Source organism: Apteryx mantelli, chromosome 19 (genome assembly GCF_036417845.1).
Source record: "Apteryx mantelli isolate bAptMan1 chromosome 19, bAptMan1.hap1, whole genome shotgun sequence".
Taxonomy (NCBI): domain Eukaryota; kingdom Metazoa; phylum Chordata; class Aves; order Apterygiformes; family Apterygidae; genus Apteryx; species Apteryx mantelli.
The window spans coordinates 16,637,271-16,655,981 of NC_089996.1; the positions used below are offsets into that span (position 1 = coordinate 16,637,271).

At 49.3% G+C, this 18,711-nt stretch overlaps 1 protein-coding gene across 1 annotated transcript in view; it reads right to left on the reverse strand.

Annotated features, from left to right (window-relative positions):
• The window catches only part of BAIAP2 (BAR/IMD domain containing adaptor protein 2), a 65,170-nt gene that overhangs the window by 43,809 nt on the left and 2,650 nt on the right, over positions 1-18,711 (reverse strand). Inside the window, exons 2-3 of the mRNA XM_067308543.1 lie at positions 8,793-8,868; positions 6,605-6,691 (exon numbers count right to left, since the gene is read on the reverse strand). Of these exons, the coding sequence (XP_067164644.1) occupies positions 6,605-6,691; positions 8,793-8,868 (163 nt within the window). The remainder of the gene's footprint in view (positions 1-6,604; positions 6,692-8,792; positions 8,869-18,711) is intronic.

Below are 18,711 nucleotides of genomic sequence, written 5' to 3' on the forward strand. Positions count from 1 at the left end.
GAAAACAGCCCCCGAGATCAGACTCTCTCCACTTGCCCATCTTCCAGGGATGTGGCCACCCAGAAGCAAGGCAAAGCCCATATGCTCTTCTCTTGGCCATCTCCCTCTCCGAAAGGCTAAAAACCTCCCTTCTGGAGGCACCTTACACACAGAAAGGAGAAAAACACCTCCAGAAGTGCTGCTGCCGAGCTGGCACCCAGCAGAGAGGCTCAGAGCCGGGCTCCTTCTGCATCATCCCCAGTCAACGTTGCATCTGCACCTCCATTACGGTGTGCGAGCCGCAATCTCTGCTCTAAGACTTCAACTTAATGAGCCCTACGTTTCAAATGAGCTTTAACCAGGTTCAGGACAAAGACTGCTACAGCAAAGATGTGCTCCTTGCTTATTCTAACAGTGACTACAAAAGCTCCCTTTTCCAAAGGCAGTTTCATCAGCCTGAGAAGTTTTAGACTAAGAACAACCCTGCAAGCCTATTTTTGAGCTTCTAGAATAATTCCTCTAACAAATTAGGCCTTTTAACAGAATCACTGATGAAAGCGGTACAGGTCCAGAACATCCATTCTTCTGCCAGTGCAAAGTTGTTACCTACAATCTATTAAGTGCATCATTAAGTCCAATTTTAAAAGGATCAAGCAGCAAGATTACCACTGCTTTTCTAGGAGGGCTATTCCACAAGCTAACAGCCCTCGCTGTAGGGACACTTTCAGTGAGCACTGGGAAATTTTTCCTGGAATTCAGCTAGATGTGCCTGAGTGCACATCCAGCATTACGATTACCACGAGCTCATTCCCGCGCTCAGTGCTCCTGCCTGTCTTCCCCATATTAAGCACTTCACTGTTACAGTAACCTCTGACATTCACAGGATCTATATCTGCATCTCCATCGCTGTAGGAAGCTTTACCTGAAACAACTGCAAATCCAATTAAGAGATTAATAAATCTCCCCAGAGGATTCAGTTCAGCATAATGAAGCCTTCAAACCATGCCCAAGCCACCGACAAGAATCAGGTCAGGCTGGAGCTCTGCAGTGGAAAAGAAACCCTGAACTTGCTCCTTCGAACACCAGAGTCTGCACAACCTTTCCCGTCACAGCAGGCCCCCAGGCTGGGATGCTCCCAGCTAGGCACAGCCACATTAGCGGTCCCACAAGGACGCAGTCTGGTGGCATTCTGCTCTTCAGTGTCACGGAGCTGGGCCAAGGTCTGTGCTCCAGCTCAGGCTGCAGACACCTTTCTCAGCACACAGCGAACGCCAAGCAGGACACACACTTGCTACAGAAATGTGTATCACACATCTATCCAGAACACTAACATTTTGAAATCTTTATAGAGATTGTTTAAAATGCTTGAGATCCAGTGTCCTCCGCTGACACTAAACAGCTCCATAGCAGATGACAGTAGCCCAAAGATGACATAACCTATGATTTTATCAGGCAAATTGTATATCAGAAGGAAACTCTTATCTAGCAGAGGCTCGTTCTGCTTTACAATGGAAAATTAATTACTGTATTTCTTTCTCCTTGATAGCACTATGCTTCAGTCAGAGAAGCTTTGTCTGATCCAGGAGGACCTTGGAAAAGACCCCAAAACACAAATCCAGCTCCAGAGGAGCTCTCTGCTCTTGCTGTTCAGCCCCCAGCACAGTCTGGTCACGGTCGCAACGTGCCAGTGCACTCTCAGCCAGGAAGAAAATTGCCTCTGACTGTTTACCAGGCAAGTGCTTCCCTCAGAAAGAAAAAACCCTTCCTATGACTTTGCCATGACCTAATTTTAAACTGGCACCCAAAGGGATGAAAAAGCAGCACTCTGAGCAGCGTCCGAGCGACTTCAGCACCTAAGTTCTACCAGCAAGCAGAGGACATAAGGGCCGAAGCCACCCGAGCACTTATGCGAATTAGACTCGGGTTCTTCAGAAGTTTTCTACAAAGAGCTCCCAGATCAAGCACAGAACAACTCTTCATGATCGGACACACGTTTAGGCTTTTGGGAAGCTGAGAAGCTGGAGTTAAAAAACCCACCTCAGCAACCACTATGAAGATCTGAAGAACAGTATATGAAATCACTCTCAAAGGAGAGCTTGAACTGTGGGCACAGGTCTAATCTTCTGTCCAGGTAAGAAGCTGGAAAGCAACCAGGACAGAAGAACAAGGCAGGAAGAAGCCTTTAATGCCATCCCTTCAGAGTGACTCAGCTCCCAGGAACGCCAAGACGAGCAGTCTTCACTTCCACTGCTGACCTAGTCTCAGCCACCTACATTCGCTTTGCTTCCTAGGCTCGCACAGCAGCCCGCTCCCAGAAGACATCCTCGATAACCAGTATTTCTCTCCACCTTCCCATATGACATTGGGAGCCGGAGGACAGGCATTACACCCCGCCGCAGAGCACGGAGCCATCAGCAGCACAGCTACTCGCATGGCTCAGCTGAGGGCACCGAGCTCCTTGAGCAAGGAGGGCCAACGCTGAATTAACTTGCGGGCTGACAGAAGCAAGGTAGAACGCAGACCTCAAGCACTGTGATAGACTGGAGTCAGACAAGTAGCGGAAACCTTTTTCCAAGGCAATGGGAGCTCAGTTGCTTGTTGACCAATTTCATATCCTCAAGATATAAAATCCAGCCCAAGAAAGCTGAGCACTTGAGGTTCAAGAGGCTGGTCTGTTCCTAGGGCAGCATTTAGCCACGTTTCCCAGCCTCAGCAACGGGTTTTCTTTTAAGGCAGCTCCTGCCGTACTTCATCACCACCGTCTCAGACCAGAGCACCAAGGGAGCCCAGTCTCGGTCTTCCAGGCAGCGCGCTCCTCGCCAGGGCGCCAGCCGCACAAAGCATCGCTTGACGCAAAAAGGCAACTCCCTGCCGCAAAGCTGCCTGTCAGGCACACCTTATGCCACGAGGTCAACGGGATCGCGGTACGCTTGCGACTGTCATGCGATACTTCCCTGAGGAATCCTCTTCAGTATTTATCACTTCATCAAGACGCCAACACCCTCCGCGCACCGTTCGGGAACGGTCTCTTCCTACGAAGTTATGCGGATCTTGAGCAACTGCAAACACGGCGTGCAACTGGGTCATGAAACAGCACGGACCTCTGGGGAGCACTGCTGCCGAGCGCTCCGCAGCTATTAGCGCAAGTGCCTGCGAGGCAAGCAGGAAAAGGAAGAGTCTCCCCGGTCCAGATCAAATGCCCCCGCCACAGCATTTAAAAGCTGAGAACGCACAAACCAACTCTTCTAGTGTTTCAAGAAGTCTGAAGATAAAAAAACAAAAGCCACAAAATGTTTCAGGATTTTCCCAGCTTATAGAAAGCATAAAAAGGATCTGAGCTACAGGCAATTGCATTGGGCAAAGCTGTCGTGCAAGGCCAACTGAAAGCTACACCTTGCACCCAGGCAGAACATCACTTTAGTTGAGAAAAGCAAGAGATCGAGTCTCACAAACCTTTGCAACGGGGCTCTGACAGGTACGCCCCAGCCAGATGCTTCCACCCAAAAACTCAAGCCAGAGCCGATTAGCGCTCAAGTACTTTATTACTGTTTTCTGTTACTACACAAGATTATCCTGTCTACACACAGTTGCTAAAATCTGATGGAGCATTTACAATGTAAAGTGCTAAGCAGCTGCTGACCAGAGAATTGAACTTGGAGGTAGCTGTCTGGCAGGCATTAGGAAGGCTGACAAATGTTTTCAGCAGATTAAACATACAACATCATTGCAACCAAAGGAATTTATATTTAAAAAAATAAAATAAAAAGCCAGCAAGTCTCAGTCCATAGGACATTCAGCACATTTGCACAGAACTAAGGACAGGCTGCAAATGGGCAGTTTTCCAGTGCTCAACTTAATCAGAGAACAATCTCCTTAGGGTTATAAGTAATACTGAAGAGATGACAATATGCTGGAAATCAAACTGGCCGGTTTTGAGTACTGATAGAAACAGAGCCACAAGAGCACTTGCAGCACAGGCGAACTCCTTTGAGCGTTGACCCAGCTCCTTGGGGCGTTGCGTACCGGCTCCGAGCTCTGCGTAACGGGCTGTGCCAAGCAGCCTGTGAACCAGCAGGTATAAAACCAGCTGCGGCACATCTGCACAAGCAGCAGACACTGCTGGGTGGACATGAGAGATGGGGCCTTTTTTCCCCACATTAATTATCTCGCAAAAACAGAATTTACAATTTTTTTCCCCCCACACTCTTGACACCTTCTCTCCCAGAAGCAGCACTACAGAGACCCCTGTATTTGGAAGAGAAAGGGTTAAGGAAGAAAAAAATCTCTGGGATTCTTTTTCTTGGATGCTAGAAAGGGAATTCAGCCAGCAGCTGTTAGTCCCAGCAAGAACATCCAGGAGTCACTGCCTTACATCTCAGAACAGCTTTCCTTTTCCTGTTGTTAAAGGAGGAAATCATCTGCATATAGACAGAAGGATCAGCTTAGGTCTACAATATTAATGCAAGCTGCAAACATGCCTGTTTGCTAAAGCCCCCAGTATGGGATGAAATAATCCAGACGGAAAAGCAGAGAGCCCAGACCCCAGCACTCGTTTCCTGTGCTATCAGCACTCTCTGTAGCTGATAAGTTAAAGGTTTCCCCAGGAAAAGCCGTACCTTTGGTTAGCTCAGCGAGCACAGAGGCAGTGCAGGAACCCAAATCTAAAATGCTTCTTCTACCGAGCTCTGCAAAGTCCTTGTTCAAGCCAGGCCAGGAGAGGGTTTAATTGGCTGTTACCAGCTCCACTAGATTTCAGCCAGAATTTTAATCTTCATTTTCTTCTGCATGGATTCTACCGAGTAGCTGCCATAAATACCAGCAAGATCAGCAAAGCAAGAAGTCTGATGAGCAGCCATTTATTATAGGTCTAGACTGAACAAGAACTGCCAGGTATTTTCTTTTTCTGTAAATGTGAGCCACGTAGCTTCACGCTAAGAATGGGAGATGCAGTAATTTGGAAACATTTTAAACTAACCTAAAAATATTCAAGCCACATACCAAATGAATGTTGGGAGATTGCTAGGAATATACCAAAAAAGCCTGCTTTCAAACCTCTCTTTCTTAGGCTAAGAAATATGACCACCAAAAGACGGTCCAGGTTCCAAGTGTTCGCTCAAGCTGCAGCTGTTTGCGAGGGAAGCAGCGGTTCACGTAACGGGAAGGATGTGCATTCCCCATGCTCTTGCTCTCAAATGGCTGAGGTGCCACTGACCTTCCCAAACTTTCACTTCCAGCAGGACAGCAGGGCTGCTTCATCTTTCACCCCCAAAGATGTAGTGAAAGCCTGGTAAGCAGCAGAAGTGGAATCCTTTAAACGGTAGCATCTGCACAGCTTCCACAATTTTGCTTGCTACATGCATCGCTTAGGTAGGACTGTTTCATTTAGCAAAACAGATTACTACACGCAGCTTTAAACCAAGTGATAAAATAGATTCCTGTAGATACTCAATGCTTCCCCATAAAAATTCAGATTACTGACTGGTATCAGTCTAAGGCTCGGAGTAGGTTCAAGTCTGATATTGAACAGAATATTGCAAAAACAAAAACTGGCCCCACTGAAGAAAGGGTTATTTATGGATTGCTTTATAAGCCTTCAAGAGCCATTTCAGCTCAAACTCTTGATCATAAATTGACTGCTTCAAAGATCCCATTGGAGTACTATCTGCCATTTCCTGGTACAGAAATCTGGCAAGAGAGACCAGCAAGTGAACTGGGAGAAAGAGGAGGAGGAGGAGGAGTTCACCTCCAGTTCCAAAAGCTGCACCAGTACAAACACCCAAGTCAGCTGGACTCTTAGCAAGAGGCCACAGAGCATCCCTGGAGGGGAGTCTGGGAGAAGAGCTACAAACAGAACAAGACTTGCGCAGAGTAATAGGAATGAAGGAGTTTCGGGGGGGATGACGCATGAAACATGTCAACTAGTAGAAAAACTGGAAAAGCAGTTCCCTGAATGATTTACCTGAAGAATAAATAAAAGAAAGGGAAAGGAGTCAGAGTATCAGCACTCGTGATGCCTTTGCAGTAGCTCCAATCTACTGAACAAATACAAGTCACCAGTTGCAGTGTACAGCGAAACGGCAGACAACGTGCAGCCGATCCGGCAACAGCTGCGTTGGGCTCAGCATGTAAATACAGCTCCCACCACACAACCCACCAAGCACTGTACGACGCTTCTACCAGAACAAATACCACTTCAAAACACCTGACCTGCACATACCCCAAACCTCTTCCTCTTACCCGCTTAATCCTGTTCTCTTTCAAAGGGCCAAAATCCAGTGAGGCAGCCAATGCGGCCTCAGCTTCCAAACCAGAAGCAAGTGCGTTTCTCTCATTTGCAAAGCAAGAAAAAAAAAATGCCAGCAAAGCACCCTCTGGTTGACTTTCTCTTTGCAAACGTCACCCCAACGTCCCAGATCCTCAGGCCAAGAGCAGCAGGCTTTTTGGTTTTGTTATGCACTACGCTAACAGTAAATACAAAGATACTTCCACTACCATTTGTATTAGGCAGGATCAGCTTCTTATTTAGCTTGTTACCCACACCTACAGCAAAAAACCTGGTTTCATTCCTGTGGCTCAGAGCCTGTTCTGAACCGTGACTCCATTTAACAGTAGGTTGGTGACTTACCCAATTCTTTAGATCCTTGGCTTTCACTGGCCAACTCTCCCATTTTAACCAGAGCATCAAAGTATCCTTTTGCTGCATATGTCATACCTAAAAGCATCAAAAAGAGAAAACGCAGGTTACGTTCTCTTTGATGGCTATCACAACTTCTGTGGCACTGTATCTGAGTGTTGGACACTGTACAAAACAAAGGTTCTTACTTCAAAGGCTTAACCCTGCTGGGAGGGGCTGGACAACAAACAAGCAAAATTAGTGAAGAAACACACTAAAAAAGAGGAAGGCTAGAGCAACAAGATTATAGAGTTATTTAGGAGAGAAAAGGTACATGAAAAATCTAGCTGGTTTTCATTGCAGTATAACTAACCAGCCTGCTTAACACTCCTCAGAAAAATCACTGTGAAATAATTGAATATCAGAGACTTTCATTATAGTTCAGTCTTGTTTGTTGACATTCCAGCTCCACACTCCACTTTAATCAGATAAGCAGGGGGTTTCCTCTAATCACCAGAACATGTTGTACAGCTTTTGCTCAACAGCATCAAATTATGTGCTGAAGTCTCTTCCAGCACGATTTGCTGATTAAGACGCTTCCTTTAGATGCCTCCACAGGCTCCACGATCCAAAATAAAGGATGGCCGAAAAACAATTTTTAAAATTACAGGAAGATCTTAGGCTTCAAAGGGCACTGAAGAAGAGGGATGTGAGAAAAATAGAAATCAAACCCTCATACTGGTTTACCACAACGGATGGTGAAGTAACAGTGTGCCTAACTTCAAACTCAGATGAAATGGGCACATTATAAACAGGCTCCACCACCTAGGTTATTAAAAGATGCATTATCAGTATAACATTTTAGAAGAATAAAAACCTCAGTCCCAAGCGCAATCTTTTCTCCCTCTGTTCAAATCCCTGCTTCTCCTTGCCAGGGAAAACTTAACGTTTCGCTGCTGCCTGCAGCAGGCAGGAGACCGAGCAGGGAAATCAAGAAGCCAAAGAGCACCCAACTCACAAGCCCCAGGTTCATTAGCATCATTTAACATAGCTGGAAAACACTGCTGCATATATGGGTTTATTAAGTGCCAGGCCTCAGGAGATCAAGCAGAGCCTACAGTCCCTGGGCAGTGGATTCAGATGGATGCACTTCCCATCTTGTGGAAGTTGGCCCATTAAAATCTGCTTAAGAACAATACTGAGAACTAGCAGGAAACAAATGTGCTGGCACAGGGGAATGTCTGTACCTGAGAAAGGCGGAGGACTGCATCTTAAAAGACGCTTCGTGGAAACATTTAGGAACCTCATTTGACTTGTGGAAATAAGATTTGCTCCAGGCACAAAACAAGAACACAGATTCTTTGTAAAGGTCATATTTCAAACACCATTATTTAAGAACAGGAGATCAAGTACTTTTTTCCACTGGCTTAAGATTATGACAGCCTCTTCCCTTAAAGGCATTTTCACTGAACCAATTTAAAAAAAAATCCAAGAGACATGTGCAATGCAATTTTCTGAAGGGAGCAGAGGCCTCTCTGAAAAAAAACCTTACTCTACAGTCAAATAAAGCCTGCCTTAAAACATGCAAAACAGAATCAAGCTAAATAGGGGCCAAGAAATATGGGAAGTCATTTTAAGTCAAAATAGTCCAGTTTTGGTTTTCATCAATTCAGTTTACTTTTGATCAGTTAGATCTATATTTCTCTAATGGCTCCCAAAAGGATCCTATATTCCAAGAGCTGTCCCCAGAATTTTTAGGATTTTCTTTCTCCTCCAGTGCATTGTTCTGGGCACTCTGAACATTTAAATAGCTCTCTTTTAAATGGAAATAAAATCTTAATTCTAAAGACTTTTAAAGCTAGAGAAACTTTGTTGATTGGAAATATATTTATCACCCAGTTGCCAGCCAACATTTTAACGCTCAAATCCTTTCCACCGTGTTCTCCAGGACATTTGCCCCAGCAACACACCCCAGGCAGGCCTTGTGCCCTGCATGTTGCAGCAATATGATCCGATGACCCGAGGTTCAAGAACTGTCTCCAAAGTTTCCTCCCCTCGCTCTCCCAAGGAAAAACAAACATCCCAAGCTAGTTTTCAGCCTCTGAAGCAATGCTGCCCTGTTGCACCCAGCTGCCCTTCACAGGGCTTGCTGCTTCCCGTGTTTAAGCAATAAATGCATCAGCAGCGCAGTTTCACTTACTTGCTAAGGCTTTTTCGTAGGTCTTCCCCATAGAAATGAAATTCCTGAGGCTGGGATTGAACTGCTCCATGATTGTCTAGAGGAAACAAAAGAATAAGGACATCAGGCATCAGCAAAGAGGGCAGGCAGCCAGAGGGGCTCCCGGCAGAGAGGGCATCTCGGCGCTCAGCCCGGGCAGGCGCACCGAGCTGCCAACTCACGATAGTTGTAAGTGCAACAGCAGAGCAGAAAATCCTCCCACACCCCTTTCCGGCAACAACACAATCCAAGCTTCCTGATGCCTGCAAGAGGATGCTGGTCTTACACTGACAAGCCTTGTTTTAAGTATAGCCACGTCTTACGAATAATCTTCAAAATCATAAAGACCATGTTGGCCTGGAAGGACAGATATTCCTTCATTTTGGAGAAATTAACTCCAAGTGTATTAGAATCGCAGGCTGGTATGGGATCAGAACGGTGCAGAAGTAGCCAGGGTCACTCCTAACACTAAGTCAAGCACACAACATTAAGCGGTTGAAAACAGCATGGATGTTAGCTTAATGCAACAAACTGTGCTACCGCTTCAAGCCCTGCCTAGTCCCGTCCCTCAAAACCCTAGTCCGTGCTGCCCCCCACCATATGGGAGCGTGAACACGCACTGGCCAAAGCATTCAATGGCACATCTTCCCTCCACCTCATCTTCGAGCAAAAAGCAAAGCATCGCCTCCGCTCGATTCTAATTTTAGCCAAGAAGAAAACAATTTAAGGCCACTCATTTGCTCTAGTTCTAGCTGTACAACGCTAACAAAAAGCCACTGCAGATAGCAACACCTGGAAACACTTATATACGAGTGGAAGTTTATGGATTACTGTCTTTCATTCTGAGCGCTGACCAGTCCCTTGTGGGACGCCTGTGGGCAGAGACTGCTGCAGTATCAGATGGAAGCTTGGTACCGAGGCCGAGAAGGGCTTCGGTTAGCTCCCCTGCGCTGGTCACCGGCCAGCAGCTGCGGCACCAGCTCACCAAATCAAGAGAAAGGATTTGGAGAACCTTCCTCATCAAGGACAAGTGCTCCAAAGAACAGTCCCTCCACGCACGCCGTGCCAGTAGGTGCCATTGACACTACCCCGATACCAGGTGGGAGTAAAGCCCAGCAGTAACAGGAGGTCGAGAGTCACCCTAGGGATCCTGCCTTCAGCCCTCCAGCCGGCTCTACCAGAGGAAGGCTGAGTCCAGGTTTTGCACGCAGACACCCAGCTATGAGGCCGATGGTCAAAAAGGAGCTTAGACAACAACTAAGTGGCATTTCCAGCAGCGCACGTGCACCGCTTCTGACCCGGCATGCCTGGGTTCGCCTTGGTCAGAGCGGAGAACTTGGGCCACGTCCAGAGCTTCACGCTCCTGAGCTAACGATGGCCCCAGAGCACTTCTCCGCTCGCCCGCTCCGTCTGCGGCGCTTGCCTTCCTCGGAGGCTCACGCTTTCTTGCAGGTGTGTGGGAGCGCGCAGGATGCAACCAGCCGAACAGAGAATTCAGCTGAAATAATAACGCAGCTCTGCAATGGCCCAGCATGAGAAACCCGGGTGAGTCAGCACCAGAGCTGGGCTCCAGACCCTCTTCCAGGAACTTCAGCGCGAGAGAGAAACGAATACCCCAAACAGAAAATTTCATCAGATACAGCAAAAATACCCAATTCAAGAGATCAAAGGAAGCAAAGGGACTATGTTCTGCTACCCAGCTGTTCTGAGACAGCGGCCAATGGCTCTCAGACCGACTCCAAAGTTGACACAAACGCTGGAAGACGGCAGCTGGTTACGTACCACGTCCATGACCGACCTAGCAGAGCCAGCATCAGCCTGATCTATCACAGAGAAGAGGAAAGGTCTGAAAACTGGTACTTGAAATAATCAGAGGTGCTGAAGACAGAACAACAAGCAGCCAGACTACAGACACCTCCTTCCTCCCGAGCTTGTGCCAGCCTTGGATAAAGCCATGTGCGAGAAATTGCACCTTGGTCTCCAAACACCTGGTGTCACTTTTCAGCTGTCTAAAAATACAGAAATGAAGGTATCAGAAAACACCAATATACAGGAAGTGTTTTCTGTACAGTTTTCCTCCTTCGCTTTCAGGTCCTTATTTAATGTAGGACATCGGGGACTGGGGGCAGGGAAGGAATAATCAGATCACAAATACCAATGGGTCTTTGCAAGTTTTTCACAGCAGCTACCGAATCCCTCTCTCTAGCCCTGCCATGCGAAGTTATTCAATCTCCCGGTAACCATAGCATCCTTAAAAACCAGGCACTAATTCCCCAGCCGAGCTGTGGAAAAAGATAACACAATCTCCACCCTCTCACTGCAAACCTGGTCTCCGAACTGAACTCTGGCTGCAGAGCCGCGTACCTGCCTCCCTCTCCGGAGAAGGCCCCTTGCCCTGCCGCGACCACCAGCCCAGGGGACCGACGGGAAATTCAGTTTAATGCCCAAATGCCTCTGCACCCCGGGGTGCTGCAGCAGCCTTCCCGCAGGGCGCAAAGGGCTCCTCGGTCCTTCGCCCTCCTCTCCCCACGCCGCCCCGGCGCTGGCAGCTACCCCCTTCCGCAGGGGAGGGAGGACGGACAGGACAGACACTTGTGTCGAATAAGCTGATTAAGCATCTGCCACCTCGTTTGAAGCTGGCCAAACACTATAAAGCTCATTTTCTGCCTGAGGCATTTTCATCCCCAGTTCCTGCTGCCTGGTGTTTTGAGGACGGCGGTTTAATTTGCTTCTGCAGATACACGCGCGGCAAGACCCATCAACAGCAGCAGCCGAGCTGCCGCCTTCCCCCAGCCCAAGACAGCGGTTTATTAATTTCAATAAGCGCTAATCTTTGCGGGACGCTCGAGCACAGAGGCCAGCACTCAGCACGCTTCCCGGGGGGTCACCGCCTCGGTGCCGGGATTCGTCAGCTCAGGAATTTTTTTAATCCTCCAAGTAGCATCCATGCCTGGCCTCGCTCCGTCGCTCTCCCAGGAGAGCGGCAAGGATGGCAGCTGAGCGGGAAGCCCCCCAGCCAGCGAGGAGACCACCGCTCCTCTCCCGCTAGAGATCACCTGGGTTGGGAAGAGCTACTCAATATATTAATCCAAACCCAGATCCGGTAGTGATGCATCAACAAAAGCTTCCTCCAGCCTCACCGTGGCCTCAGCACGGTGCTTCCAGGTGGGTCCCGCAGGATCATACACAACACTGAAGGGCAGAAGACGGTCCAAAGCTCCGAGGAGCCAACACCGGTGCCAGGCTCGCCAGAACCATCACTGCTAACCCAGGTGGTGGGTCAAGCTCCGCAGCCTCATTCACTTATCGCACACGAAAGCGCCTTTGGGACAGCACCGCGCCGTGCAGCGAACGTGCTCAGCTCGAAAGGAGAAAATTAACCTGTAGCAACAGGCCACGTAATGAGTTGTTTTCCGTAATTGCAGGAGACAATTGCACAGGCGTTAATTAACGCTGAGGAGGATTGCTCTGCCATTCCCACCTCGCGCGCTTAACTTCTGACAAACTACCTCCATCATTCCCCAAAGCTGCTGCTGTCGCTGAAGGCGCAGGGAACCTGCGAAGTTCATTCGCAACAGCTGCGTTTGCGGCAAAGTGCTCTGGGGTTTGTCAGTTAGAAGTTGGTCCCGTCTTCTTCCCTCGCCCACTAGCTGAGAAACCTCGTTAGTCCTGGCAGAGCCAGCGCCCATTACAAACTCTGCCACGCTCAGCAGCTCAGCCCAAGCAATCTGAGGCTGAATAATGTTTATGCAGAAGAAATGCTGCCAGAATTTCTGTGGGGAAGTGATTTTTAAATAGTTTGCTAGGTTAAGTGCAGTGTGTGCGTGCATGTGTGTGTGTATATTATATACATACACACATAAATAAAGCGATTTTTGCAGCGTTGCCTATGTAAACATATCTTTCTGAAGAAAAGTATAAAACTTGGAGAATAACCAACCGAATAGGATCTACAGATAGAAAGCATCACCTGTAGGACACAAGCCCAGGTGACTTAACAAGCATTAACTGTTTTGCACAGCCACAGCGAGTTCAGCCGTGGACTTGCTGCAGACAGCTGCGTTTCGGAACGAGCCCTCGGGAGGGGAGCTGAGCCCCGCGCTCCCCTCTCGTCCCGCAGGCCTTGCACAAACATCGCGGGATTGCACCGATTCGGGTAAATCCTCTTCTGACGTTAAACATCTTCCCGAAACCGGAGGGGACCAAAAGCGTGACCCTGCTGCAGCCGTTCTGCAACGCGCTCCGAGGTTCAACCGCAGCCTGCGAGAGCATCCCCAGCCCGGCCCCGGAGCGCCGCAGCCTCTTCGAAGCAACAGATACAGAAGAAAAAGCACCGCAAAAAGGATCCAACTAATCAAATGAGAAGGGGGCAGGGGGTGACCCTTCACTGGCCAAATAAAATTTGTGAAACTTGAAGTTTGCCGAAACTGAATGTTTCTAGACATTGTTCAGAGCTGCCGGTGGGAACGGAACCGCAGAGCGGGATCAAGCGGCTCTACAGTGCAGGCGCCTTTCTCAAGTTTTTCAAGCCTTATTTCCACTCCCATGGTGGGCAGAAAAGATTTCCCCAAAACTGATGTACAAAGGTACCCACCACGCGAGAAACTGAAAAGCTGCCAACTGGTGAGAAAACAAAGATCCTGGCAGATAAACGTGTTTACGTTACATAACGTGCTCAGCGAGCAAGAGCTTCTCGCGCCCAAGTCAGCCAGCAAAACGCTGCAACTGCTCTCACTAGACGGCGTGTTGCAACGCAAGGGAAGGGGCGGCTGGGCCACGGCAGCTCCGGACACGGCACGCAGGGTCCCGCCAAAGCGGGGGAAAGAAAAAAGTCCAGGCGTTTAGTCACGTAGCCCCTGAGCTGGCACCTTGCAACGAATGAGAACTTCACTAAAAATAAAAATTCCAGTTTAGGCAGAAGATGCTGCCCCATGCTTCCACCTGAGAGAGGTGAGGGAAGAAATGCCCGTACGCGCTTCTGTCAGTCTCCTTGAGCTGGCAGGGGGAAACCAGGTTTGCAGGACAGTACAGCAAAGCCAACATTCAGCAGAATTCGGTAACGAAAGCAAATCTCATTCTCCCTCAAATTTTGCTCCATCAGCACCACCCGCAAGTTGTTTGCCTTCCACATGCTGCCTGGGCAGAGTTAAAAAATAAAATAAAATAAAAATACACAGACAAAAAACCTGGCAGCTAAAGGTTGAAAGGGCTTTGCTTTGTTCCACTGCACTAAATTCCCTGGGTAATACCACTCAGCTCTCTGGGACTGGTATGGCTTTATTCAGCTGCCAAAAATGAAACTAATGCAAAGCACGAGGTCTCCAGGACATAGCTCTGCTGAATTAGAGAAGGGTAGAAGAGTCAATAGAAAATAAGTTTCCTGTCTCTCCCCCGAAGCACTTCTCCACTTCTTCATGTTACAGCAAAGATTTATCTGCTGCTACAAGGCCATAATAATCAGCCAATAATTAAAAGTTTAAGTCCTCCCCAAGAAGCAAGCTGGAGCCAGCTCACTTTGTATCAAGTTTCTCCTGCACAGGAAACAGATCTTCAGCATCTCCTCGAGACCTTTTAAAAAATTCTTTAAAAGGAAGAGGCTGCACGATTCTCCTGAGCTCCATCACTGCAGCCTCCGAGATCGCTCCTAAACCTGGACACAGAGTAAAAGCAATAAAGCAGGAGCAATTCTGCTCCGCTAGGGCAGGCGGAGATGGTCAGCAGCCGCGGTTCGCTCAGCAGTTGGGCTCCACACCACGCACAGCACCAGCCAGGTGGCTTCAATCAGCAGCAGCAGCCGGGGAAAGGGCTGCTCTGCATCACCACGCTGCTCCGGGAGACGGGACGTCACTCGGCACGGCTGTGTCAGACTGTCAGCGACGTGCACGCTGCCCCAATTAGGACTCCCGTAATTGGAGCCAGACTTCATCGCAGTCGAGCCAGAAAGTCTCCCCTCCGCACCTCGCGCTGCACAGAAATATTGCATGCGCTGGCAGGAGGAGGACGAGGTCCTTCCCAAGGCGGGCAGGCAGCGCAGCCCGGGCTGTCCAACTGCAGGCTCTTGGCACCTCGTTTACGCTCTGGCCTCGGCCTCTTGGCCAGCAATGCTGCGAGAGGCCAGACACCAAGGATTAATGTGCGAGGAGGCTCTACTGCTTGGGTTCACTTCCAAGGGATGAGCGTCACCGCAAACGCGGTGGTGTGCCTCGCTCTGCTGCGGCTCGGGAGCTCTCCTCCCAGCTACCGCCTCGCAAGGAGAGCCCGCGCAGCACTTGCTGGTGGCATCCAAGGGCCAGCTCAGCAAACAGCAGTGACAGCTTTGCTTCCAACCTAAAAAAAAAAAGTTAACCTCAATATTTTTCTGGCATTCTTGTTTGATGCACGTGACGGCTCCTTGCAAGGCGGGGGCTGTACGGTGCTACGGGTGGGCCAGATGCAGTCTGGCACACCCCGACTTTTCTGTGCAAGCAACTCACAGGTCTCAGCAGGCTGTTGTATGCTCATGACCAGCACAGTCAGAGCAGGGGGGAAGCACCCATGGGACTTTCCGTTATGGCACAGCTGTGCTACAGAAGCAGCTCGGCTATAAGGAAGTTTTGTTTCTAAATGGGTCACCCCTGCTTCAGAAACACCTTTCATTATTTCTGTATTAATATTTAATGCCCAAACAAATCCCACCCGCTGCTTCCATCTCAGCACGCCCTGCCCTGTGCCATCAGGGCGGAGCTGTGTAGTTTTAAGAGATCAACTTTCTGCTCGGAGGGGAACCTGGCTGTACTCGCTAGTAGGGCTAACTTCAACCGCTCGCAACACACCTGCAAACTCCGCCTGCAGGAACATCCTCATCCAGGCACTGGAAGCGAAGATACATAACCCCAGAAATCCCTGCCATCTCCGCATACGGCGGCTACCATAACCCATTACACAGCAGCAGCGTTTCACAACGCCGGAGCAGCTGCCAGCTGTTGCTCTGCACCGCTCCCATACTCCCAGCGCATTTGCCTCACTGGCAGTATTTCCACAGCTTGCTCCAAGCCAGTGCGAGTGGCTGAACAGTCGTCACTCAGTTAGGAACCTCACAAGATCCTGTCCCAAAGCCAGGCGGCATGACCAGGGCTCAGGACAACCTTTACTGGACAGAGTTCAGTAAGCAGGGGACTCCAGAAGAGCAAACAAAAAAACCCCGTAGGGCCCCCATCTAAAGCCACTTAATATCTACTAGCTACCACGTCAGAAGAGGGAAGATTTAGAGCCCCAAACAGTTCTTGCAGTCAGTATTTGGGCTTGAAGCAAACCAGAGATGGACCTGCATGGTGCACAGAGCACCCATCTGGGAGACGCCTCTTCGACCAGCAATAAGCCTCGCGAGGCAGACCTGTCACCCAGCCCTCAGGGCTTTGGGCTCTGGGCTGTTGAGCTGGGAAGGGTCACCCAGATGCCTGCAGCAGCAGGAGGGGAGCCAGGAGGACTCGTTTCCTGCAGACCTTGGACCAAAAGGCTCGACTCGTCCAGTCAAAGGCTCTGACATGTCTGAAGCGAGGTGGCCAGTGCCACACGATGCCCTGCAACGAGGGCAGTACAGAAGCAAAACCAGTAGCTGTGAGCTGAACCGGCACAGCAAGCCACTGAAGGCAAAGCCAGCAGCCACCCCTGTCCCCGAGACCATCGCTTTTCACTAGCGCTAGCTGCAAACCATACGGGAAGCAACTCAGGCTGCCTTAGGCAAGCCATCTACCTTCTTTATAACACGCCTCACTCTGCAAATTTTAATAGTTTTGAGATGCATCATCTCAGTAGAAGCCAGTAACCACTCAAAATCCACAACAGCGTAGTACACGCGGAGGGGAGGGAGCGGTAGATGAGCAACAGGCTTGCATTGCCACCACCCCGGCTCTGCCACGGCAGCCGCACCACCAAGCAGCAGGGCAGCGCCAAAGAGCGAGCAGAGCCCACGCAGCCGACTTTGGACCTGTTTGAACAGCCTGATCAGCATAAAGCCTTACTTCAAACGAACGCGGTTGCAGAGCCGAGACACCCACAAAGATACAACTTTGGCAAAAAGCACGTTATCTCTATAAAAACGCCACAGCCCTGGGTGCTGCAAATTAAGGGATAACAATCCTGGTCTCGCCCTGTGACACACTCTGCAGTTAATGCCGGAGAGGGAACTGTGCAGAGCTTGAGCTGCTCCCCTGCAACGCAAGTGCACACCCGGCAGCAGGGCACTACAGCCGGCCACGCGGCCGTGCAGCGGAGAGGCCGATCACCACGGGTCCAGACAACCGCTACCACAGGGGTTAGTTCAGCAGAGTCTCAGCAAAACAGGTTTCCCACTTCTGTGGTGCAGGAAGTACCAAATGCTCTTGTGGCCCAAAGCTGCAGGAGAGCCCAGTGCATGAAATTCGGGGGTGGCACAGGATGACTTCTGGGGCCAACTCTTTCATCTTCTGTCATATCACATTTTCTCTCTGCTGCCAAACACCAAACCACCCACCATTTCCCTTCTGATTCACTTGAATAAGAATCTCTCCCCTTCCCTCTGGACTTGGAGATAATGAGGCAAGAGGCTGTTATGCTGGCAATAACATTTATTACATCTGATGTGTAGCAAATGACTATCAGAAATTACGCCTGCATTTGTGCAGGAATATTAGGTTTTGAGTTTGGGGTGTTTTTAAGCAAGCCTTTCTTCAAATGCAGAACTACTCACACACCATTGCAAAACAATCTTCCACATGAAGAAACAGTTTTAAAATGAAATGGAAATTATACTGTAAACTGCAATAATCTAATCTGCCACGAATGAGACAGACTTGTCTTCGGGAGGGGAGAAAGAATTGCCAGTCCCTTCTTTTCACAAACAGGCAATTCTGCGCAAAGGACACCACTTCCTATTTGATAAAGAGCAGAGATGGGGAACCACTGCCTGCAGAGGAGCCCAGGCTTAGAGGAGAGTTGCGTTTCTCACCAAGCTGCCCGAGTCGTCGCCTACAGCAGAAGTTTCACGCATCCCTTTGTTTGCAGCAGGTCCATCAGAACCAGCACAGCAGCTGTGCTGTTACAATAAGGTCCATAAGAATGAATCAGCAAGAGGGGAAGGTGGGATTACGTTGGCGGAAGGTGCCAGCTTCCTCCAGCTCACTCTGTAATTACTACACGTGTAGGCAGCTGACTGTAGTGGCAGCATCGGCAAGGGGGCGGCTGACAGCTCCTCCACCGTCTCATTAGTGCAATCATTCTGAGGGTGAACACTGGTTCTGGAAAATAATTACAATGGGCTTCCTAAGCAGGATGCCTCAGGAAAGCCTCTGCTGGGAGAGAGGATGCCTGGCATGTAGAACAACTGCAGAAAGCTGGCTACTCCAAGCATCACGGGGAAGATGCAAGACGTGGTTGTCCAGCTGCTGCTGAAACTCCAACAAGACGACACCCACGACTGAAAGCAAAGCAGAGCTACTGCCCATCCCATGGCCATGCTCTGTGGTTTGCAATTCGGTGGCTGCAGAGAGGCAGATGACAAACCTCCCCCATCCTCGTTCCCCTTTCTCCACCTCCAGGACTGTCTCTTCCTTCCCCTGCTTCTGACCAAAGCAAGGTTCAGGCTACTGGAGAGGCCAGAAGAGCCCAGTCCAAGTAATACTTGGACGACAGGGATCCAAAGCATTAAGGGGGCCATTTTTCACTTGTAAACTCCAAAGTTTGTCAGTCATAGCAAGATCACACCACCAGTGCTGTCCTTGAGCCACCAGCCCTTGCTCAGGGTTCCAGGAGATTTCAGAAGTACTCAAAGGAATAAGCAAACATCTCATTTCTGCATATCCCATGCAACAAATCTCCAGAAGCCAAGAAAAGTATTGCCTTCTTAAAGAAAAGTCACCTTGCTCACTAAAGGAAATACAAATAT